Source organism: Panthera uncia, chromosome D1 (assembly GCF_023721935.1).
Source record: "Panthera uncia isolate 11264 chromosome D1, Puncia_PCG_1.0, whole genome shotgun sequence".
NCBI classification, from domain to species: Eukaryota; Metazoa; Chordata; class Mammalia; order Carnivora; family Felidae; genus Panthera; species Panthera uncia.
The window spans coordinates 53,132,837-53,156,862 of record NC_064808.1 but is presented as its reverse complement, the minus strand read 5'-3'; the positions used below and the strand labels follow the sequence as shown (position 1 = coordinate 53,156,862).

The 24,026-nt window shown below is 43.6% G+C and overlaps 2 protein-coding genes and 1 long non-coding RNA gene across 5 annotated transcripts in view; 1 reads left to right on the top strand and 2 right to left on the bottom strand.

Annotated features, from left to right (window-relative positions):
- Positions 1–7,493, bottom strand: part of RNF121 (ring finger protein 121) — an 82,690-nt gene extending 75,197 nt beyond the window's left edge. Inside the window, exon 1 of one of the 3 annotated variants that reach the window (XM_049651741.1) lies at positions 7,237–7,493. Coding sequence is in view for 1 of the 3 variants with exons in the window: in XM_049651732.1 (XP_049507689.1) it covers positions 6,697–6,759 (63 nt within the window). In the remaining 2 variants the exon portion in view is untranslated. Of the gene's footprint in view, positions 1–6,696; positions 6,796–7,236 lie in introns of those variants that run through there. The other 2 variants (XM_049651751.1, XM_049651732.1) reach the window with 2 other exon arrangements.
- A 754-nt stretch (positions 7,494–8,247) lies between these two features.
- The window catches only part of XNDC1N (XRCC1 N-terminal domain containing 1, N-terminal like), a 36,344-nt gene continuing 20,565 nt past the window's right edge, over positions 8,248–24,026 (top strand). The window contains exons 1-12 of the mRNA XM_049651856.1: positions 8,248–8,326; positions 10,337–10,478; positions 11,397–11,552; positions 13,634–13,812; positions 17,676–17,758; positions 18,003–18,175; positions 20,582–20,654; positions 22,217–22,344; positions 23,000–23,108; positions 23,186–23,190; positions 23,635–23,661; positions 23,997–24,013. Coding sequence (XP_049507813.1) covers positions 8,282–8,326; positions 10,337–10,478; positions 11,397–11,552; positions 13,634–13,812; positions 17,676–17,758; positions 18,003–18,175; positions 20,582–20,654; positions 22,217–22,344; positions 23,000–23,108; positions 23,186–23,190; positions 23,635–23,661; positions 23,997–24,013 — 1,137 coding nt within the window. The 5' untranslated portion in view covers positions 8,248–8,281. The remainder of the gene's footprint in view (positions 8,327–10,336; positions 10,479–11,396; positions 11,553–13,633; positions 13,813–17,675; positions 17,759–18,002; positions 18,176–20,581; positions 20,655–22,216; positions 22,345–22,999; positions 23,109–23,185; positions 23,191–23,634; positions 23,662–23,996; positions 24,014–24,026) is intronic.
- LOC125937284 (uncharacterized) lies at positions 8,321–23,056 on the bottom strand. The gene is made up of 3 exons (XR_007462342.1): positions 22,981–23,056; positions 18,195–18,278; positions 8,321–8,530 (listed from the first exon to the last, which is right to left on the bottom strand). It is a non-coding gene; the product is annotated as an uncharacterized LOC125937284 (long non-coding RNA).

The following is a 24,026-nucleotide window of genomic DNA, read 5'->3' as shown; positions in this document are numbered from 1 at the left end:
CTGGGATCCAGGACTTTCAAAGCTGCAAGAGACCTTTAGAACGTCATCTAGTCCAAACCTATCAATTCACAGATGAAGAAGTGAGGTACAGAGAGATTGAAATCTTTCATGAATTCACATTTTCATGCATTTATTGAATCATACTCTTTGCCAGACACCAGGGACACAAGGCTTTCAAGGAGAGCCTAATCTCATGGGAAACAAACAGCATGATTCCAGTCAAATTACCTCTATAAATGAAGTCATATACTTACATAGTAGAAATGTCCACTGTAGGACAGTATTAGAAGTATACAGTACTCATACTGCCCAAAATAGTTAAAAGCACAGGTGCTGGAGTCATCTTGGATTTGAACTCCAGCTCTGTCACTTACTTAGCTATATAACATTGGGCAAGTTACATAAATTCTCTACATCTCAGTTTCCACATCTATAGAATGGGGATAACCATAATAGTACCTACCTTGTAAGATTTTGGTATTAAATTAGAAAATGCATATGAAACACTTGGCACAGAGTAAGTACTCTATCTTATTTCACCTTCAGCACTCTGCCTCAGCATTCTCCTCCTGAGCCCAGGCCTCAGAATCTCAACACAGCCTTTTAAGCATCTATTATCATTTGACTGTCTCTGAGATAAAACAAATCTGCTATTCCTAGTCTAGAACCTAGGAGTACTTTTTACTACTCTGTTTTTTTCCCACTACACTATGCTATTACTCAGTTTACATACCTTAAACATAATCCACAGAGGCATCTGGGTAGCTTAGTCGGTTAAGCATCTGACTTTGGCCCAGGTCATGATCTCACACTTCATGGGTTCGAGCCCCGTGTTGGGCTCTGAGCTGACAGCTCAGAGTCTGGAGCCTGCTTCAGATTCTGTGTCTCGCTCTCTCTCTGCCCCTCCCCCACTCGCACTCTGTCTCTCGCTCTCTAAAAACTAAACATTTAAAAAACAAAAAAAAAACCAAAAAAAATCCAAAGATAAATAGTTAAATATCCAAGATTAAACTTCAATCACACATACCTCAATCCCCCAGTAAAATCTTGGCTTTGACCAAGAGTCTCTAGAGAAGAAACTCCTGGAAACAAGAGACATTTATCAAAGGTCTATCAGGAGAGACCCACAAGAAAAGGGGCGGGGGGGGGGGGGGGAAGGCAGTGATTACTCCTTTGAAGAAGCAAGGGATTTCTATACCCTGCCTGTTAGAGCTTTACCAGTCTAGCGGAGAAGAGGAGATAAGACATGAATTGCCACTTCCTCTTTGATATACCCATCCCACCTACTCCCTAGCACAGCACCTGTGACATGTTTTTGTACTTATTTATCAGTGTTGCTCTTCTCATGTTAGTCTGTGAACTCCCTGAAGGCAATTATCACACCTTCTCCATCTTGGTATTACCAAGAATAGCACAGTGCCTGGCACATAGAAGGTGCTTCAGAAATTTGATGAATTGATAAATGAACACAGAGAAAACTATCAAAGGCAGGGAAAGAAGACATCAGTGTAGATCAGAATAGTTCCAAAAGTCAAGACAGCCTTGGGCTAGAACCTTAAAATACAGGTGGGATTTGAAACATACAGACAGGACAGCACCAACAAAGACCTGGCAGTAACCAGAAACATGATGCACCATATGTTAGAACCAGAAAGTTTTAAACACGATTTAGTCCAACAGTCCAATTTTTATAGGGATGTTGTAAACATTCAATTAAAAAGCATGTACTACTAAGCAGAGGAGCTGGCATATCACAAATATTCACTAACTGGTAGCTATTATTACTATTACTAAAAAATAATAATTATCAAACACTTAGCAGGTACCTGCTGTATGTTAAGCAGCATGCTGAGGGAAGGGACTATAACAACGAGCAAGACAGACTTGAATTCTGCTCTCTAATGTAGCTAAGAGTCTAGTGGGGAAGACAGACAAAATAATCTTTGGTAGACCTGGGCTAGGAGGAAGTAGAGTGAGGGGCTGAAAGAAGAAAGAGTAGGGTCATCCAATCAATGGGCAGTAAGAGAACTGTGTGTGTCTCAAAGTGTGTCTTGAGACATGTCAGGGGTTCTGAGTCCCCTTAAGTACCCCAAAGTTTCAAAGTGAGATTTTGTTTGAATAAAGGCTTTTGTGGCTAAATAAAGATTTAAAAACCACCAATCTAGTCCAATTTCCTCTTTTAATAAGAATAAAACAGGGCGGGGGCGCCTGGGTGGCGCAGTCGGGTAGGCGTCCGACTTCATCCAGGTCACGATCTCACGGTCCGTGAGTTCGAGCCCCACGTCAGGCTCTGGGCTGATGGCTCGGAGCCTGGAGCCTGTTTCCGATTCTGTGTCTCCCTCTCTCTCTGCCCCTCCCCCGTTCATGCTCTGTCTCTCTCTGTCCCAAAAAAAAATAAATAAACGTTGAAAAAAAAAAATTTTTTTTAAAAAAATAAAAATAAAAAAAAGAATAAAACAGGGCGGTGGCTCAGTCGGTTAAGTGTCCAGCTTTGGCTCAGGTCATGATTTCACAGTTCATGAGTTCGAGCCCTGCATTAAATTCTATGTCTGTCTATGCTGGCAGCTCAGAGCTTGGAGCCTACTTTGGATTCTGTGCCTCCCTCTCTCTGCCCCTCCCCTGTTCACACTCTGTCTGTCTGTCTCCCTCTCTCTCTCTCTCTCTCTCTCAAAAATAAATAAACATTAAAAAAAAAAAGAATAAAACAGGGTCCAGATGAGGTAAATTACATACTTGAGGCAATAATACCTCAAGTTAGTTGTAGACTGGGATACTTGCTTTGAACTTGAGCTGGAAACTACCCACTGATCTGTATGTCACATCATTCTGGCAGATGAACAAGCACTGGGAGTAGATGCATCCAGAATTCACAGGCACTGGCCAGGCAGGCAGTCTGGCCCTGATTGGATGTTGATGCACTTTTCTACCTTAGGTCTCAAGCTGGGTCTCTGTGTCAAAATGATGCCTCCAATTCCTCTCTAATGTTGACCAGCTACACCTTCCAGGAGGAACTCACTGGCTCCAGGAGTAGGTCTGCTTCTGGACCACCTATCTGGTACCCATGCTTTATACTACTAATATCCTCAAGCACCATGTAGTTTGGCAAGTTGAGAGCAAGAACTGAGTTTAACCAGTTATCACAGCCTGTTTACTACCTACCCTGAGTTGGCTAGACCCATCTCTCATCTTCCTAACTACCACTAAGCTAATCACTCCTCCCAACCAGGGGTTTAGCAGAATCAGGTTATCAGTAAATTAAAGGACCTATATGGAAAAACCAATATTCCTCTGGTTAACCCCTACTTAACACCTCTCAAGAATGAAATACTGCTTCATAATTTGGAGATTAAACTTTTGTATATATAGAAAGGGGTAGTTTACTTTGGTAAGATGAGCCTGCAGTTTAGGTCTTTAAACTGAGGAAAAACAAATGCTTTGGAATCTGGGGGAAAAAAAAATGGGTTTAAATCTTAGTGATACCACTTAGTAGTTGCAATATCCTCGGCATTCTCAAATACTCTGAACCTCAACTTCCTCGACAATAAATAGGGAATACTAATAAAATTACCATCACAAACGTGAGACTCAAAATGCTCTTTTGAATCACAGTCACTTATCAAATGTACCATATCAATTTTCACATGAGATCATTAAAATCATACAGTTTTAAATTACCTACCCCTATAGCACAAATAATGGAGAAATGGAACCAAGGTGCTCAGTACAGCATGGGCTAAGTTCAGGATAGCATAGGCGGACCTGGGTTGGAATCTGCACACAGCCCCTGCCACCGCCCCCTCCCTCACAAACTGGAATCCTAGAAAAGTTACTCAACCTCTCTAGCCTCAGTCTCCTCAAGTACAAAGTGCAACTAATCTAACTCACAGGGCTGCTATTAGTGATGAATGAGATAATGCAAGTAAAGGGCTTTAAACAGGAGCTGGTTTATGGTAAGGACTCAATAAACAGTAAGTTTTTCTATCGGTAGCTCATTTCCTAAACCCTATTTTCTCTACACCTCTCCAAAACTAGAGAAGCACTTAGCAAAGCCTAAATTACTTCAACAAATAATGAAAAGACAAAAGAAGAGGAAAGGAATGATGGTTGCTATTCCAGACCACTTATCATGCTAATGGAATCTGATATTGGAAAACACAGGTACAATATCCTGAAGAACAAAACCACAGCATGTGCAATCTTTCCAAAAAAGTGGCAAAGAGCACCAAATGTGTCTTAGTTAGGCTATCCACTACCCTTTTATAATTTGGGCCCTACAGTAGTTTACCAAGCAGAAAGAGCTACAGGAAGGCAACTCTGATGCCACATGTAAATCACTACTTCTTTGTAAACCCAACCTTTATTTTTTCAGCTCAAGCTCATCTCTATTATAAGGATTTCACTGACTCCTCCTAGCAGACTCAACCACTTGCCCCACTGAATTTTTTACACACTTCCAATATAACAATTACCTAATAGAGTAGAGCTATTTGCATGCCTCTTCCCTATACTCTAAGTTGGTAAAGATCCCGTCTTACATTGCCAGTGCTTAACACACAGACCTCCATAATTGCAAATTACAAGGATGGATTTCACCTTCTTTTTCACTAACTAAAGCTGCTAAGAGACAGCTGGGTAGACTTTAGTAGAAACTCACATAAACTAAGTCTACCAGACCAGACCCCTGGTTCTTGTTTGTGTGTTTGTTTGTCTGGGAGAAGGGAGCTTGAAGGGATTACTAGCTGTTCCAGCTTCTCAGAGTTATTTTCTCAAACACACAAAAGATAGAACCAGTCCATACAGAATTTCCAGACCACAGATTATATCTTTCTACGTAAACAAAACAAGTAACAGAAGTTTCTGGGATGGATGCTAGTGGTTACATATAAAGTTGACCTCTAGGCACGACACTCTAATAAGTCTGTAGTATAAGCATATTATACAACTAGAAGCTCTCAAATTCTTAAAATAAGGGAAGAAAAGCGAAGAAGCAAAAATAAAAACTGTCTTACATCAAAACTTTAAGTTCTTTTCCCCTCTGCCAATACTTTTTTGCTCTGTATCTCAATGAACCCTGATATATGTAATTGAAATCAGGCTCCCTCAAAGAAGGGTTCATGACTAACAAACCATACGTAATAACTTCAATACTGTATTTATTTTTTCCAGGGCACTTTCAACTATATCTCACTGAATCACAGTCAACCGTAATCACAGAAACTTAAAACTGGATGGGGCCTTGGAGGTCATTTCCACAACCACCCCATATCACCAACCAAGTGGTATCCAAACACCTCTAGTGGTTGAGAGGTATGGGTCTAAAATGTTTCCTTAAAAATCTTCCCCTGCTCTAACCACCTGTCAGTTTCTCAGTCTCTTCCCTCCACCTTAATAACCCCAATCAAGTAAATCAAATCCACCAAGTCATCCTACCACCAAGCAACAGTCTTAGCTTCTCAAGTGCACCTCTACTCCCTTTCTCTGAGCCTCACCCCCAATTGTCCCCAGTCACCCACCTCCAATACACAGCCAGAGCCTCTAAGATTCTGATCCCTCAGAGATCCCACTGGTGGAGGGTGGACCCCTGACAATCAACCCCCTTCCTCCTATCCCTCTGAGTTGTCCATATGCTGTCCTACGCAAGGCTATAAGCAACCCTTGCTATGAATGTACCTTTGGCCTCACAATAATCTCCCTTTCCTTTCTTACCTTCTATTTACTTCTCAGCGCTATCCCTTCATCCCCTTTAAACTCAATGTCTCTTTCTTCCTAGTGATTCAAGGACCACCGGTAATTCAATATATCAGTTGTTAAATGTCCATTAGACAGGTAAAGGGGACATACACCCTCAAGGAGCTCACCCTCAAAGAGCTCAGAGGTCTAGAAAGAGCCAGAAATAGAGAATCATTTACCCCATTAGACTCAGCTCCTCTGGGAAGCCTTCCCTAGCTCAAATTGAACTGCCCTCTTCTCAGTGCCACCATTATACCTCTGATGCTACGACTAGTTTTCCTTCTGTGTCTCCCATCACTAGGCTGTGGGCTCTTCTATGGAAGGGCCCCTATGTCTCTAGCACTTAACCCAGGACTCAGCACAAACATATGTAATGTTTGTTAAATGAGTGAAACGATGAATTCCGGTATACAATCATTCATTCTTCCATTAGGTGCACAAAACTTTATGACACATTATGTACCAAGTCCTAGAGTGTAATGATAAATAAAACAGTTCTTACATAAAAATAACTCTCAACACTGTAATACTAGATTAGCACTCTTCCCTGGTGTGCGTCCCCAACCCCCACCCCAAACCAAGCCGGTCTTCTCCTACAGCGAAAGTCCGGCCTTCCCACGCAGAAGTCCACGCCCCTCCAACTCAAGCTACCCCTCAGCCCTTCAGTCCTACCCCTACGACCCCCAGTTAATAATCTCAAACCTAACGCCCTCACTTCTTTGGCTTCTCTCCCTGTCCTCAATCTCCACCCTCGAGGTTACGGCAAGTCTTCTATCCCCATGACCGCCTTTCAGTCCCGGAGTGCAGGTTACCTCTGATTTCCCTCTCCGCGCACCCGCCCCCCAGTTGGCTCCTTCCTTCTCAGGGTCCCGCCTCCCCTAGGACCCCACTCCCGATAACCTCTCCTCTCCCTCCCTTCAGGTTCAGGCTGAGCCTCTTCTCTCCTTGACTCTCAACATTTCTTACCTCATCTAGCTCCCGTTCCCCGGCAGCACCTCCTCCAACCTCCACCTCTACCACTGCCGCCATCTTCACAGCTCTCCCCCTCCCTCCGCTCCCCGCGGGAGCCAGCTGCTTCCGCCGCTCAAGTGCTCCTAGCCAATCGGCGGCGCAGGCTCCGGCAGGGGGCGGGGCAACAAGTCAGGACTAGTCTTGAGCGGTACTAAGAGACTATCTACCTGCTGCTCACTTAAAGGTCAAGGAGGGACGGTTTCCATGCGCTTCTAAGCTTCCCTGGGGGAGCGTTCTTGGAAAATGAGAAATTTGGCTTGGATTTTTTCAGTGCAAATATTTCACCAATTCTCCCCTTGGGAGCGCCAAAAAGAAGGGTCTCTACATCGTCAACTTTTGCGACGCTCCCTCACTCTAAGCTCCAACGAGAGAAGCGTGGAGGCTAAGGACTACATTTCCCAGAATACATTGACTCTGACCCGGAAGTTTAGGTTCCGCGCTGTGGACAGATTTATAGTGAGTGGAAATTTGCATAAAATATAACTAAAAATATACCTTTAAAATAGATATAAAACATACATAGATGCACACGAATGCATTTTACTGGCTATATCACATGTCTTCTTGCCTCGGTGGGAATCATTTTTCAAAAACAGCGGCTTCTTGAGGCCCCAGGACAAATTCCCGGAATTCCGGAGGCGGAGAGTAGTGCTACGAATCAGAAGTCGGAGGTCAGAGGGCCAAATTGGCGGGAGAAAGGACTTTGTGGTCCGCGATCTGAGGCTGTGGTGGCTCTTCCAGGTCCGTTGTTCCGGGTGAGGGGCTTTGAGGGTTGTTGGGGGCGGGGGGGGGGGGGGGGGGCAGTTGCAGAGAATGGGCAGCGGTCAAGGAATGTACAGAACAGCGCGTTCCGAGGAGAGGGGGAAGTGCCTGCACGGTTTAGTCTCCCGAAGCTGAGAGCTGAAGAGTCTCGCACCTAGTAGGTGCTTTGAGGGGCCAAGCTGAATTAATATTTACTAAGTACCCACCATGTAAAAAGGGTTTTGCGTACATCAGGAAGCCATTGATGATTCCTAATAGAGGAGTAACAACGAGAAACAAATTTAAGAAGATTGATTTGAGAGGGGAGAACAAATTAAGAGACTTGTATATTTAGTTGAACATTTGTTGCGTCTTTACTACGTGGTGGGCTCTAGGGGTATAAAGGTGAATGATTTAAGGCACCACTCTTGCCCTGGGGAGCGTCCAACGTTCCTGTACTAACCTATTTTGTACTTGCTGCTCCATTGCCCTGTGGTTGCATTCTAGTTGTTTCACGTGTTTGTTGGAATCTCACCACCTGGTCCAGATCCGTTCCCTGCCCACTGCCCCCACAAGCCCATCAAGGGCATCAGAAACAGTCTGACTTCCTGCAAAGATTTCCAGAGAACCAGCCATGGCTAGTTTGTTTTTCTTTTGTTCTCTCCTTCAGGAGTAGCATGAGGATTCTTTCTCTTCTGGAAACTGACAGGACCAAAAAAGGCAGTGCCAAAGTGGTGACAGAAGAGATCTTAGGAGAAAGTATTTTTGCCTTGTACTTGGGATAGCTGCTGGGCCCACAATGGCTCCTGTAAAGATTAGCCACATCGTATCATTTTCCTCTCAGGTATGTTAATTAGCAGTTGTGATTTTTTTCTTGGCAACTGAAAGAAGTGACAAAAGTAGGAGACTTGGCTGCACTTTCAGGAAACTCCCAGTTTAATAGAAGAGACATCGTCCCTTCTTTGGGAATCCAAAGTCAAAGGAGGACACACAGCTCTTGCCCTCAGGTTGTTCCCAGAGCAACGCAGGGTGCATAAAAGAAGTGTTCCTGGGAATTGAAGGTAGAGAAGAAACAACTTCAGGATTCAACCCTTAGTTTGAAGGGAACTGGCAAACCCATAGGCCCAAAGTCTGTACCAGGGTTCCTAGAAGGGCAGTTTAGTTACTCTGTCATTGAGAGCACACCGGGACATTCAAGGTCATCCGTGACCTGTGAGGACATCACCTCCACCATCAAAAGTGATCTCAACCTCCTCCCTAAAAGTTCACTTTTGAGAAATTCCAGTTATCCAGATTAGATCTAGATGCTGAGGCCTAAGCCCAGGATTTATACCATGTGGTGATTCTTAAGAACTTCCCACCCTTTCCTTTGCTGTCATTTCTATCCATACCTTTTCTCCCCACTCTTCTTCACCTTCTGTTGCCCTAGTCTTTCTCAAAGGATGCCACTGGCATTTTGGGTGGGATAAATCTGCATTTATAGCAGTATCATTTACCTGATGAGGTATTTAGCATCCATGGCCTTCAGACCCTAATGACAGTAATGCTCCCTGGTCATGATGACAGTCAAAAACATCCCCACTCATTTTGGAAAGACTCTTAGAGAGCCTTTTGGAACTAATATATCAACTCCTAAGTGAAAGAAAATAAAAATTGCCCATATCCTTCTTACCTACATAGTCAGCCTAAATGGTTTTCTTCAAAGATTGAGCCTTATAAAATGCTAGAGAATGTTACTTATCATCTAACACTGAGGTTTTCAAACTGTTCTATGGGCACCCACTTCTAATTGAAATGAGGTGGTGCATGTATGTCTCTAGACCCCCCAACCTGTGTTTTAACCAGAGCTCTGGGTTTTTTTGCTGAAAATACACACACACACACACACACACACACACACACACACATTTTAGTGTAAGATTTCAGCTAAAAGGAAGGATTTTATTGCTAAAACAAAAAAGATTGAAAACCATGAGTATAGACTCCCTCCCCTTTACTTACGGATGAAAGAATTTAGATCCAGAGAGAGAAAGTAGTTTGCTCAGGGCCTTGCCACCAAAAAATATCTAACTGTGGGTTAGAACCAAGAATTTCTCTCTCGGTGGGTGCCTGGGTGGCTTAGTCGGTTGTGCATCTGACTTTGGCTCATGTCATGATCTCACAGTTGATGAGTTCGAGCCCCACACTGGGCTTGCTGCTGTCAGCACAGAGCCCACTCCAGATCCTCTGTCTCCTCCTCTGCCCCTCCCCTGCTTGTGCTCTTTCTCTATCTCTCTCTCTCTCTCAAAAATATTTTTTAAAAAATTTTCTCTCTCGGTATTGCTATTGTTGCCTTGGAACAAATCACTTTATTCCTACCCATTAGTTGTAAACTCAGAATAAAAATCCTTGCCTTTCTTTTCTCATAGGGCTACTTTGAAGATAAATAAATGTCTGTGAAAGTACCTTGTAAATGAAGTGAAATAGCATAGTGTGGCAGTTAAAAGCCTGGATTCAGAAAGCTAGATGTTCTGATTTTGGTTGGTTATTTGGCTTTGTGGCCTTGGGTAAGTTTCTGAACCTAAGCTTCAATGTATTGATCTGTTAAGTAAGAAGCAATAATAGCAACTAAACTAAATAGTAAAGTGTTAGGAGGATTAAATGAGGTGGTTTGGTAAATGAAGGAGAGGTAAATGGTCTGTAAATCCCTGGCACATGATAGCTGTATTTTTATGGACTCTCCCATCTAGTGGTTCTTCTATCATGGTAAAATGCCTGGAAAGGTTTGGGAATGTAGGAATCCCTCATTCATGGGCATCCTTTTTACCTTTCAGTTCAGTGAAGTTCCTGATTACTCCTTCTCTCTCTGACTTAGGATCCCAAGTATCCTGTGGAGAACTTGCTGAATCCAGACTGTCAGAAGGGACCTTGGCTCAGCTGCCCTCAGGACAAGAGTGGGCAGCTGAAAGTGGAACTCCAGCTGGAGAGGGCAGTGCCCATTGGCTACATTGATGTAGGTGAGTGAGTTCTCTGAGGTCTAGGAATCTGTGCGGGAGATGCAGGAGTCACATTCCCCTCCAAGTGCTCCATAATGTCTCAATTTGGTCTAGCTGAGCACTTTTCATGGAATAAGCCCTTCCTGGTGTGAAGGTGAGATGTGGCCCAGATGCCCTTCTCAGGTGTATGGTGTTGGCAAACTCTGAGGTTTCTGTTCACATAGAATGCAATGGGAGGGGCACCTGGCTGGTTTTAGTGGGTAGAGCATGTGACTCTTGATCTTGGGGTTGTAGGTTCGAGCCCCACATTGGGTGGAGAGATTACTTAAAAATAAAATTTGAAAAAAAAAGTAGTGGGAATGGTATTCCCTGAATTATTTAACATACGTGCCCTGCTTTGATCTGAGTAGTCTGGGTGAAGCCTTAGGATGCTGACATAATTACAAATGCCAACAAATAGAACCTGTAAGCACCTGTAAATATCATTGTCAAGAGGATGCTGGGGGATGGGCTCTGCAGACTAATCTGGGAAGTCTCCATAGGAATTTGCGGGTTGAGAAGGTTGGCCTTAGCATTCTCTGGAGTAGAGAACTAACAAAGACCATTGGCCTCAGCTCTGTAGGGCTCCCTAGCAGGGGTCTAATAGAGACAGAGATTAGCACTGCCTGCCAGAGCCAGAGGACAGGGAAGCAGCAAGTCTATTGAGTCAGGGAAGGTTTCTAGCTGGGAGGACCACTGTGAACCTTCATACTGTCATTTTGTGGACTGAGGTCTCATCCACTTCAGTTGCCGGTTCACTGTGTTCCTTGACCTTTCTGGGCTTCCAACCAGCTCTAGAATGGAAGAATGTCCTTTTCCCACCCGATACCTTGTGTGCGGTCAGGGGAGCATCTGTCTTCCCATCACCCTTAAATCCTTCTCTCAACCTTTTGTCCTCAGGTAACTGCGGCTGTGCTTTCCTGCAAATTGATGTGGGCCGTTCTTCCTGGTCCCTGGACAGACCTTTTGTCACCTTGCTCCCTGCAACCATGCTTATGTCCCTGGCTGATTCAAAGCAGGGGAAAAACCGCTCAGGGGTCCGCATGTTTAAAGATGGTAAGGAAGGCAAAAACAGAAATGGGAAATGGACAGTGAGAAAGACTATAAGAAAGAGATGCAGTCATACTAAGCTAGACAACCCACTAGAGAGGGCCATGGAGCTGTTAGGTGGAATGGTGGGAGGGGCCTGTGAAGGGGCTTGGTCGTATCTGTGGGGGTATGGGGTAGGTAGTGAGTGAATAACTACTGGTATGTTTGTATGAGTTCTCTGTGATGACAGTATATGGGAACCGAGAACATTTATGCACTATGATTTATATTTACACATGATTCGGTGGAGCCTGATGTAGAGCCCGTATTTGTGAGTAGTGTTTTTATCTGTATAAATGTACATTGGTGTGAGTACGGTAGTCGCCCTTTATCCATGGTTTCACTTTCCATGGTTTCAGTTACCTACAGTCCACCACAGCCCAAAAGCAGATGATGTTCCTTCTAACATATTATTAGAAGGTCAATAGTAGTAGCCTCCCTGTGTCACAATGCCTACGTCATTCACCTCACTTCATCTCATCACATAGGCATTTTATCATCTCACGTCACCCCAAGAAGAAAGGTGAGCAGAGTACAGTAAGATATTTTGAGAGAGAGTGAGAGAGAGAGAGAGACCACATTCACGTAACTTTTATTATAGCCTGTTGTTATAATTGCTCTGTTTTATTATTGTTATTAATCTCTTCCTGTGCCTAACTCATAAATTAAGCTTTATCATAGGTGTGCACGTATAGGAAAAAACATAGTATATACGAGGTTCGGTGCTATCTGTGGTTTCGGGCATCCACTGGGGGCTTTGAACATATCCCCCACAGATGAGGAGGGACAACTGTGTAAGTGTTAGTGTAGAATAAATGTTTATATAAGTGATGGAAGGCTACAGGATGGATATGGTTAGATAGTATATAGTGCTTCCTGAGTTCCAATCCATGAAAATTTCTGTGTTCACTAGGCACTGCAGAACAGACATAAGATCTGATTCCTGGACTTTGGGGACTTACAGTCTAATAAGGATTTGTCTGTGTTGGAGCTGAGGTGTTTGTAATGTTGTGAAGGAACCATGATATGGGAGGGGCATACTAGGTGCAGGGGGTGAGGTGCTACCACAGAGTACTGGGAAGTAAAGGTGAGAAGGGTTTGCAGTATTGCCATGTCACACAGTGACTATGGAGGCCATGGAGTGTTGTGAGGGAGGTGGAGGTCTCATGGTCCAGGAAGAGCAGATGTAGCTCATCTGATCCACTGGGCTAGTGGTCACCTCAGACCCCAACACTACAGGTACCTCCTGTTTAAAATGAGACATTGGGGGCACTTGGGTGGCTCAGTCGGTTAAGTGTCTGACTCAATCTCGGCTCAGGTCATGATCTTACAGTTTGTGAGTTCAGGTTCTGCATTGGATTCTGCACTGACAGTGTGGAGCCTGCTTGGGATTCTGTCTCCCTCTCTCTCCCTCTCTCTCAGTCCCTCCCTCACTTGTGTGCTCTCTCTCTCTCTCTCTCTCTCTCTGTCAAAATAAATAAATAAACTGGGGCACCTGGGTGGCTCAGTCAGTTAAGCGTCCAACTTTGACTCAGGTCATGATCTCATAGCTTGTGGGTTCGAGCCTCACATCAGGCTCTGTGCTAACAGCTCAGAGCCTAGAGCCTGCTTCAGATTCTGTGTCTTTCTCTCTGCCCCTCCCCGGGTCATGCTCTGTCTCTCTCTCTCCTTCAAAAATAAATAAACATTAAAAAATAAAATAAATAAAGTTTAAAAAAAAACTTTCATAAGTAAATTGACACATTGGCAAGGTCCCTAGAGAGGTATAGAATGAGGATGTGCTGGGAACAGTGTGGAACCGTGACAGAGGAGCGATGGGGGGAAGGCAAGGCACCAGCTCTGAGTGCACCTTAACTGGCCTGCTTAGCACTGCCAAACCCTGAGCACCAAAGCCTAAGGGGACAGTTACTGATGGCCTCCATTCCTTTTGTTGGAGTTTAATCTGTATAGTCCCTGTCTTTCCTCTCCTCAGTATTGACCTTCTCTTTCTTTGTCCCTCCCATTCACACAGTTCCTCTGCCTCTCATTTTCTTTCTTTTTCCCTTCAGAAGATTTCCTGGCTGCGGCCTCAGGTGAGCCCTGGGATCGACTTCGCCTGACCTGCTCCCAACCCTTCACACGTCAGCAGTCTTTTGGTCTGGCCTTCCTCCGGGTGTGTTCCTCCCTGGACTCCTCAGATGACCCTGTGGGGGATCTCTCTGCTCCCGGGAGCACTAGGCTAAGCCAGGTATGTACAATGGTGGAACAAGGACTTCATATTTTCCCACTTTTCTCAGTTTCAGGTTAGAAGACTGGGGCTTGATTGAGGGATAAACACTGAAAACCACCTTCCCCCCTACCACACACACACATTCAAGTAAAAACAGAAATGGGCTTGCTACCTTTCCTTACAGCTAAGAGTGAATGCCTCTCCATCCCTTTTGCCCTTGGGAGATTCAAGGCAGTGAACCTTCAGTGCAGTGTACACAAAGCTGTAGGGCCATTGGTTCTTTAGCAAGAATGAAATTTCTTTTTGGATTCAGACTTAATCCACTTTACGTTTAGGTTCCTGTGGGCTACAGCTTTCATCAGACTTTCCCTTCTAGCACCTGAAAGCCCCAGGGCTCACTTACTATCTCTCTGTCATTGTTGTTGCCTGACCCACCTGCCAGGAAAGCCAGTTATAATGTTAGATATGTGTTCTGCAATTTCATTTGTTTTCCTGCTTTCTCTCCTTGTACAACACACACATGCTGCTAAGAGAAGATGGATAGGTATCTGGTCAGTTTACCTCCCCTCTTCTCAGCCAGTTTTCTAGTTATTTTTTATTCCTCAGCCTATTCTGAATCCTCCTGCTTTCTTGTCACTGTGTCTTCAATTATCTTTCCAATACCCTCCACCATAATTCACTCAAAAACAAATACAAAGATGGAATCACACAAAGCAAGAGTTGTAGAATTCTAGAGGTCAAAAATACTTAGAGATCATCAAGCCCCAGCCACCTTATTTTATGTGTCAGCTAGGGACACTTGCATATTCAGATTCACACGGTGAACCAGAGCAGAAGACGGACTAGAAATCAGGTCATCTGTCATTATACCACAGTGCTTCCTATGCACGTAATACACCTCTAGAAGCTCCAAACATCCGGGGCACCTAGTGGCTCAGTCGTTTAGGTGTCTAACTCTTGGTTTCGGCTCAGGTTGTGATCTCATGGTTTGTGGGATTGAGCCCCACGTTGGGCTCTGTGCTGACGGCTCAGAGCCTGCTTGGGATTCTCTGTCTCCCTCTCTCTCTCTCTCTCTCTCTCTCTCTCTCTCTCTCTTTCTCTCAAAATAAATAAATAACTTTAAAAAAAATGAAGTTCCAAACATCTGACATAACCAAAAGAAGTTCAGTTCCAGGAGTGAACATTACAAGTGTCACTCTTGTTGAGGTTACTGAGAAAAACAGACCGAGCATCAGAAGACAAAATGGAGGAGGAAGAGGAGATGCTTCTGTAGTACAGCCTCGGGAGAGACCTAGAGAACGGAGACCAAGTAAAGCCTGGTCTGAGATTTACTCCTCCTTCATGGGAAGGGCTAAAAAATGCAGCAGGACCAGTGGAAGCTGCTCCATGTGCTCTGCCAGGTTCCAGTATTGTGGTGCCAGGGGGCTGACACGAATGGAGCTACAGCCCTGTGGGCCTGGCCTCAATAAAATGGAAGCTTTGTGAGATTAGGGACCTGTTTGTCTTGTTCCATACTGAGTCCTGGCAGCTGGAACAGTGCCTAGAACAAAGTAGGCTTTTAGAATAACTTACCTTTCAGGGGCAAGTTGTAGATAGGATCACCACCATAAAGTTTACCATCCAAACTGAGACATTTGGAGAGGAAAAAGAGTGCTATTAATTACATAGAGACAACAGTATTGTCCCAGGCAAAACAGGACATACGGTCTCCCTAATTATAGGCTAAGTAAGGGCTTCTTTTGGCCATCTAAATTACTCTGCACCTTTAAGACCAATGAGGGAGTCAGCAACTCCAGAGCCATAATGTTAGAAGGACCTTGACCATCAACAGCAGAGTGAAACGTATTACACATACCTCAGTGAAACCACAGGGAAAGAAATTCTAAAATGTGTCTACAAGAGAGGGTTGATGCATGGAAACAGATTGATGGCACTCAATTTTATAATTTAAAATGTCTAAAATTTAAGGTGTATTGTTCTAATGGTATATTATAGTGAAAGCAAAACGTACGGGCTTTTAACCCCGTGACATAGGGTCTTTTATGGCACTGGTTTTCCAGTTAGGAAACTGAAGCACAAAGAACTTTAGTGAGATGTTCCAGGTCACACTGCTAAATAAGTCTTAGAGTGGATTTGAATCCAGGTCACCTGACTCCATGTAACCTGTGCTTGGAAGCTCAGTTCCTAATGATTAATCTCACTTAGAGTTAAATAAACCATAAATTCTCCACACCCATCTAGTTACCCTTTCTAGTGGTATTTGCTCTAAAGTATGAGACAAGGTAAAGAAAAAATAGAAGCCCAGGAAAATTAAAATATTTCTAAATTAATGCTGCATCCAAGATGAGATTGTAATGGCAATTAAAAAATATTAAACGGTAGGGGCACCTGGGTGGCTCAGTCGGTTGAGCATCCGACTTCAGGTCATAATCTTGCAGCTCTTGAGTCCAAGCCCCATATCGGGCGCTGTGCTGACAGCTCAGAACCTGCAGCCTGCTTCAGATTCTGTCTTCCTCTCTCTTTGCCTCTCCCCTACTCATGCTCTGTCTCTCTCTCTCTCTCTCAAAATAAATAAACATTAAATAAAAAAATTTTTTAAAGTATTAAACGGTAAATGTGATTACATACATAAATACATAAACAAGCTGTGAATGTGAGTAAAAATACTACTTCTCATGTTTGCAGAATGAGGCCAAAATCATGCTTTACAAGAAAGATGTTTACCTTTAAAAGAATCTGATAGGGGCACCTGGGTTGCTCAGTTGGTTAAACGATTGACTTCTACTCAGGTCATGATCTCATGGTTTGTGAGTTCAAGCCCCGCATCAGGCTCTGTGATGACAGCTCAGATCCTGGAGCCTGCTTCAGATTCTGTGTCTCCCCCTCTCTCTGCCCATCCCCTGTTCATGCTCTGTCTCTATCAAAAATAAATAAATATTTTAAAAATAAAAGAATCTCCAATAGAAGAATCAACTGTAAATTAAAGACAAAGTTTTTTCATTTTTTTAAATTCAAGGGAAAAAGGAAATTTGGAAAAATAAAAAAGGAAATAGGTGCAGGTGAATTGACAGATAAATTGAATAGACAAATAGAAACCGTAGCACATACCACATAAATAAAATCTAGGTAGAAATGATCTCTTGCATGATTATCGCACGTAGAAATTTTTGGAGTTAGAAGTAGAGAGGTTTATAAAATGCCTGTGATAGTTACATGGAGAGGCTAATGGTAGAAAAGAGACTTGAGGTATCCATATATACATACACACATACACATTTCTTTCTATAAATGGCTAGAAATGGTGGCTTAAATTGGTAGGTTTTTAGTTGTAGGTGAACAAAATTTTCACAAAATAAATCATACTGGAAATTAAATACTATTAATATTTAGAAGATAAAAATGATAAAAATGTCCCCAAAGAGTTCAAAATAGAACTATTCTTAACTACGGAGAAATATATGGGTATGCTTTGTTTCTTTCATGTAGGTGTATAAAGAGATAAGTGATTGGAGTTTTGTACCTACATGAGTGAATTTTATATATGTACAGATTTAAACTACAGCGTATACGCTTTCAAAAGTTCGCACATGATTATTATTCCCATGACCCCGTTTTTCCCAACAGCATATATTTGATTCTGGGGACTTTCAGGATCATGACAAAACCCTTAGCATTGAGGAACTAACTTTACAACATTACTGAATCTCGTATCTTAGAGCTAGAAGAGAGTGTGCACACAAGCAAAGGTACTGTGTAAAGTTATAGAAAGTATGCTTAGTCATTAAGCTGAAGTCCTCAGGTTTGGGAATAGCCCTGGTACAGGTGGCAGCGTCCCCTGGTGGTGAATGTCTGTAGTTCATATTGCTCCATTTTCTTCTCAGGGTTCTGATGCTCAGGAGTCTGGTCCAAGCCCCTGGCTGGCTAATCCTTCCATTCGGAGGACGTTCTTCCCAGATCCCCAAACGTATGTAGCTACCAGAACGGAGGTCCTTGTCCACTTCTCAGTTCTTTCTCCCAAAAAGAGAAAGGCTACCAAGTCACTCACAGGCACACAAGCCCTGCCTGGTTTCCCCCCACTTAATCACAACCTCGGGACCTAACCCTATCTGTATATCAAACTGGCTTTCTTGGTTAGAGGTCACTGACTTAGGTAAGAGGAATGGAGTCTCTTTTCTGAGTGAAACCGAGTGCTCTCTGTTTCCCTGCAGGAGCACCAAGGAAATTTCAGAGCTTAGGAATATCCTAAAGCAGCTGCAGCCAGGGGCTTTGGGACGTTCAGCCTGCATGGTACTTTCAGCTGCCCGCAGGGTGCCCCCCGTGAGTATGGCAAGCACAAAAAACATCCAGGCAGAACCAGGTCCCAGTCATCCAGCCAGCACAGGTGAGTCCCCATGACCTACCTTTGGCTCCTTGCTCTCCCTGGCACCATCCTTCCTCCCTGAATCCACTGCTGCTATAGAAGGGTGGCTTACAAATGGTACTTCCTGTGGGAGAAAAGACCATTGTCAGTGTCTTGTTACCAGAGGAGAAATCAAATACTATATAGTAATTGAAATCAGGAATCCTTATTTCTTCGGGCCCCAATTCCCCCATATTCACAATGAAGGAGTTAAACCAAATAGTATTTCGGCCTTTTGCAGTATTAATGTTTTGTAATCACTTCAGAAAGACAGTTAAGTCAGGGTGATGGTGTATGGAGCTTGTTGGGGAAATAAAGTAGGGGAATAGCATGGTTTTATCACAGAGGAAGAAAAGATTCAGCATTTTGGAGCTCCTACTTAGCTCTAGACATTGCTAACACACTTTTACTAACTTAACTATTTAATGTTCATAACAAATTGTGAAGTAAATACTGTTATACTCATTTTACAAAAGAATCTGAGGTATTTCTGAATCACACAGCTAATAAGTGGCAAAACCAGGATTTGAACCCCAGAGTTCTTGTTCTTTTTACTGTTCTAGATAGCAAAAGAGAAAACAAGTAGAGTTCTCACTGAAAACCTTTGGTTTCACTCATTGCTTCACTGGGAAAATTTTTAAAAAGGAAACAGGTGATTTGTCATTTCAAAGAACTGACCAAAATTACTGAAATAGTAAGCATATTATCTCATGGCAGAAATAGGGTACATTGTTTGTCTACTGTTGCACGATGAATTACCCCAAAACTTGGTAGCTTATGATAGTATTTATCATTTCAGTTACTCATGGTTAAGAATCCGGGCATGACTTAACAGCATCTTCCAGCTCCAGATCTGACACAAAGCTATAGTCCTTTCAGGGCTCCACTGGAAATGATCTGCTCCCGAACTCAGTCACATGGTTGTTAGTAGGATTTAGTTCCTCGTGGGTGGTGGGACCAAGGCTTCCCTCAATTCCTTTGCCATGAGAGCCTCTCCCAGGAGCATCTCACAATGTGGAAGCTTGCTTCATCAGAGTGAACAAGCTAGAGGGCAAGAGAGAGCATGCTAGTAAGAAAGAAGTCAGTCCAGGGCACCTGGCTGGCTCAGAAGAGCATGTGACTCTTGATCTTGGGGTCGAGAGTTCAAGCCCTATGTTGGGTATAGAGATTACTAAAAATAAATAAATAAACTAACTAAAAAAAGAAAAAAGAAACAAGTCGGTCTTTTATAACCTGATCCCAGGAGTGGCATTCCATCACTTTTGCCATATTTTATTCATTACAAACAAATTACTAGGTTCTGCCTAAATTCAAGGGGAGTCATGACTACCAGGAGGCAGGAATCAATAGGAGTCCTTTCAGAAGCTGTCTACCACATAAGGAAGGATGTAGTTTATTATTTTAAGAGACAGAAAATGGGAAGGAGCTAACCTGTTGGGGGCACCCAGTCAGCTGGACACTGGAGCTATGAAAGTACCTACAAACTTTCTATATAACTCCTATATATAACTCCTAACTCCTATATCAAGTATTTCATAAGTTCTGAATAGCTAGACAAATGGTTGTTGCTGGATTTTGTTGCCACTCATTTGACAGATATCTGAACATCTCTGTGTTCAAGGCTCCATGCTAGGTGTCAGGGATTCCACAGCACAGAAAATAGCAGTTCTCCTACCCTAATGGAGAGGCATCTCCATGTAATATAAGTAAGTCTACAACTGCAAACTGTGATGAGTACTTCAAAGGCAAAACATAATAGGATGATGAGATTTAGATTAGAGAATTCAGGGAAAGTGCCTCACAGGAATTAGTATTTCATGTGAGACTTGAAGAGTGAGAAAGAATTAACCAGGAAAAGTGGATAGAAAGACTATTCTTAAAAGAAAGAACATCATGGGGCGCCTGGGTGGCTCACTGCATTAAGCATCCAATTCTTGGTCAGCTCAGGTCATGATCTCACGGTTCATGGGTTCCAGCCCTGAGTCTGACTTCTTGCTGACAGTGCGAGGCCTCCTTGGGATTCTCTCTCTCTCCCTCTCTCTCTATCCCTCCTGTTTGCATGTGTGCTCTTTCTCAAAAATAAATAAACGTTAAAAAAGGAAAAAGAGGGGCACGTGGGTGGCTCATTCAGTTGAGCATCTGTGAGTTTGAGCCCCGTGTCTGGCTCTGTGCTAACAGCTCAGAGCCTGGAGCCTGCTGCAGATTCTGTGTCTCTCTCTCTCTCTGCCCCTCCCCCTCTGTCTCTTTCTCTCTCTCTCTCTCTCTCTCTCTCTCTCTCTTTCTCTCTCTCTCAAAAATAAACATTTAAAAGCAACAAAAAAAGAAGGAACATCATATGTGAAGGGCTTTTTGTTAATGAGCTAGATTTAATGAGTCTTTCTAACACAGAGCTCAGACCAGAAGAGCAAAACTCAGAGAATAATGTGGGCAGGACGAAGAGACGGAAAGTGCAAGCTCACAGGTGAGTAGATCAACCTGAAAGAGCCAAATCACCTCCCCAAACCTTATTGTCCACCTACACCTGTCCTTCCCCCACTTGTGTCTTAGTTAGATCACCGAGTACCATTAAGTCTTGATCTCATGGTCTAGACCCAGAGGGTAGTAGAGAAAAGATGTCCTTGTCCGCATGTTGTCAACTAAGCAAGGAGGTAGCTCTGTAGTAAATCAGAATCTGAAGATGGGTACTCTGTATCTCATGGACTTCATTAAAATTGAAATCTTTTTCTGCTTTAAAGAACACTACCAAGAAAATAAAAAGACAAGTGACAGAATATGTGAGAAGATATTTGCATATCATATATCCAATAAGGGACTTGTTTCTAGAATAATAGAGAAAGCTTACAGCTCAACAATAAAAAATAACCTAATTTTTTAATGGACAAAAGATCTGAATAAACTTTCCTCCAAAGAAGATAAACAAATGGCCAATAAGCACATGAAAAAATGCTTAATATCTTTAGCCATTAGAGAAGAGCAAATCAAAACCACAGTGATCACACCCACTAGGATAGCTGTAATCAAAATGACAATAGCAGGGGTGCCTGGCTGGCTCAGTCTGTGGAGCATGCAACTCTTGGTCTCAAGGCTTTGAGTTCAAGCCCTACACTGGGTGTAGAATTTACTTTAAAAATACATTACAAAAAAGAAGAAGAAGAAGAAGACAATAACATGTTGGCAAAGATGTGGAGAAACTGGAACTTTCATACATTGCTGGTGAAAATGTAAAATGGTGCAGCCACCTTCATAAACAGTTCTTCAAAAACCTGAATATAGAGTTACCATAGGACCTGACAATTCCGCTCCTAGGAATAGACCCCAAAGAACTGGTAGCAGGTGTCCACACAAAAACGTATAGTCACATGTTCACAGTGGCATTATTCATAATAGCCAAAAAGTGGAAACAACCCAAATGTCCATCAACTGATGAATAGATAAGCCAAATGTGGTGTATTTATACAATAGAATATTGTTCAACCATTAAAAAAGAATGAAGTACCAACACACAATATGGATAAACCTTAAAACATGCTAAGTGAAAGTAGTCAGAAAAGACCACACATTATATGATTGCATTTACGTGAAATGTCCAGAATAGACAAATCCATACAGATAGAAAGTAGATGAGTGGTTGCCAGGGTCCTGGTGAGGGTGGGTGTGGGAGTGACTACTAATGGGTTTAGGGGTTCTTTTGGGGGTGATAAAAATGTTCTGGAATCAGATAGTCGTGGTGGTGACACAACCCTGTGAATATCCTAAAAATGTTGAATAGTATAATAGGATGAATTTTATGGGCTGTGCATTATATCTGAATAAGAAAAAATAATTTTAAAAACCTGAGAGAAATAATAGAACTTCTGTTCTCAGATGGTCAAGGTTAAGTGACCTCCCTCAAGTTGGGTACATCAAGTGGGAAAACCAGGACTCCAACCAGGGCTTTGAGCTCCACATCAATGAATCCACACTCTTCTGTCCTTTAGTCTTTGTGGCCTATTATTAATAGCTGGTCTTTATTCTCTGTCACAGGCCTTTATCCAGCTCAAACTCTCGGCCAAACCGGAGGGGGATAGCAAAGGCAGGGCAGAGAGAACACCAGCGACCCCAGGCCCAAAGCAGTGGGGTCCAGGATAGTGCGCTGTGCCCCATCTGCTCAGGTGAGCTGCTGGGGCATAGGGGTTATTGTGGGACTGCTAGGTATCCCTTGAGGCAGGACTAGGAGACCTGGGAATGCTGCCAGGGAACATTCGAGCTGGGACTCCTGCTCTTCTCCACACACAGACAAGTCTATATTGAGGACATGCTCACATTGTGTTGGCCCAGCTGAGGCAGGGACACAGGCCCTGTCCCCAGGAGAAACATGAAACAAAACAATATAAAATACTAGCAGAGAGGGCCTAGCATTTCCTTCACAGCTTTTTTCTCCATGTCCCAGTTCTCTAAGTCCCTGTTCAAATGGTACTTATTTGCCAAGTCTTGTCTCATTTTAGATAATCTGTCCCAACCTGCAACCCTGCAGCATTCTCTGATTCCCAGCGCTTAGCACTTTTCCCTTCTGCTTTGTGTCAGAGTTGCTTGTGGCCTTAGCTTATCTTTACCCTTGACCTCTACAGTCCAGAAGGACAGGCCTGGGTTTATACCCCTCAGCTCCTGGCACAGTGTAAGGCATACAGTAAACCCTTGATAAATGTTTGGTGGATTCACGAGCAGATAATGTCAGGAGTAGACTATCCAGCCAGAGTAAACTTCCTGCAAAAACAGCCCGCACTGGGAGCAGGCCCAGCTTTGCTAACCTCCTTCTCTCCCCCTTAGGCTCCTTCAGCATCAAGGTTCTTCCCCGGCACGCTGCGACTTGTGGAGAGACCTCCCCACCTCACCCAGCCTCTCCCTCCTCATCACCATCTTCATCGCAGTCTGTACTGTGGGTGTCCTCCCCGGACAGCTCACCACCCACTTCCTGGGTCCAGTGCCCTTTATGCCAGTTGGACTTCTCAGCAGGAGAAGTAGAAGAACATGCCAGCATGTGTGGGGAGTTCCCTCAGGCATGAGCCATGAGGTCCTGTGGTTTTGGCCCCCCTGCCCTCAGTGACTAAAACTGGGGAGTGGATCTCTTGACTGCGGAGAAGAGCTAATAAGGCCAGGCCGCCCTCTCTCCTTCTCTCCACTCATTCCCCCAGGACTCTGCCTCAGGGTACCTCTGGGCCCAGCCTGCTCTCCACTCCCAGTTGTCAAGGCTTCTGTCACCATGGCACCCTGTTCTCCCAAAGACAGTTCCATCCTTTTCCCCTTTGGAACTTCTGGGATAGAATTGATGATCTCTCTGGGGCTTTGGGGCATAATCCAGAACATCTTCCTCTCAGTGAGTGATCAGCATCCTCATGCCCATTTTCCTGAAAGGAAAACTGGACCCAGTGAAAACAGATGGGACCCTGTGGTATACTGGGAAGTTGAGTGCTTTTTGAGCTTAACTCCCAGTATCCTTGGCTGGTTCCCTCCCTACATACAATCAAGTAACAGTGTTGCTGTATGACCTAAAGCAACTTGAGTTCTTCATCTTGGACTCAATTAAGCATCCTGCTTGCAGAGCAATTCCAGAGATCAGATGGGTTAATGACTAAGGAATAGTTCTAGGCTTGGCTATGGAACCTTGGACAAAACCCAGTCCCCACCTGTACAATGAGGCAGTTGGACCAGAGGGTCTCTAAGGTCCCCTCCACCTATAACATTCTAAATTCTATTCCCACACCTTCCTTGAGCAACTATGTCCTCTCCCCTTTCCCAGAAGTTTTCACTGTGTGGTATTCATCAGTTCCTCTGGTCTCCAGGGTACAGGGCAAAG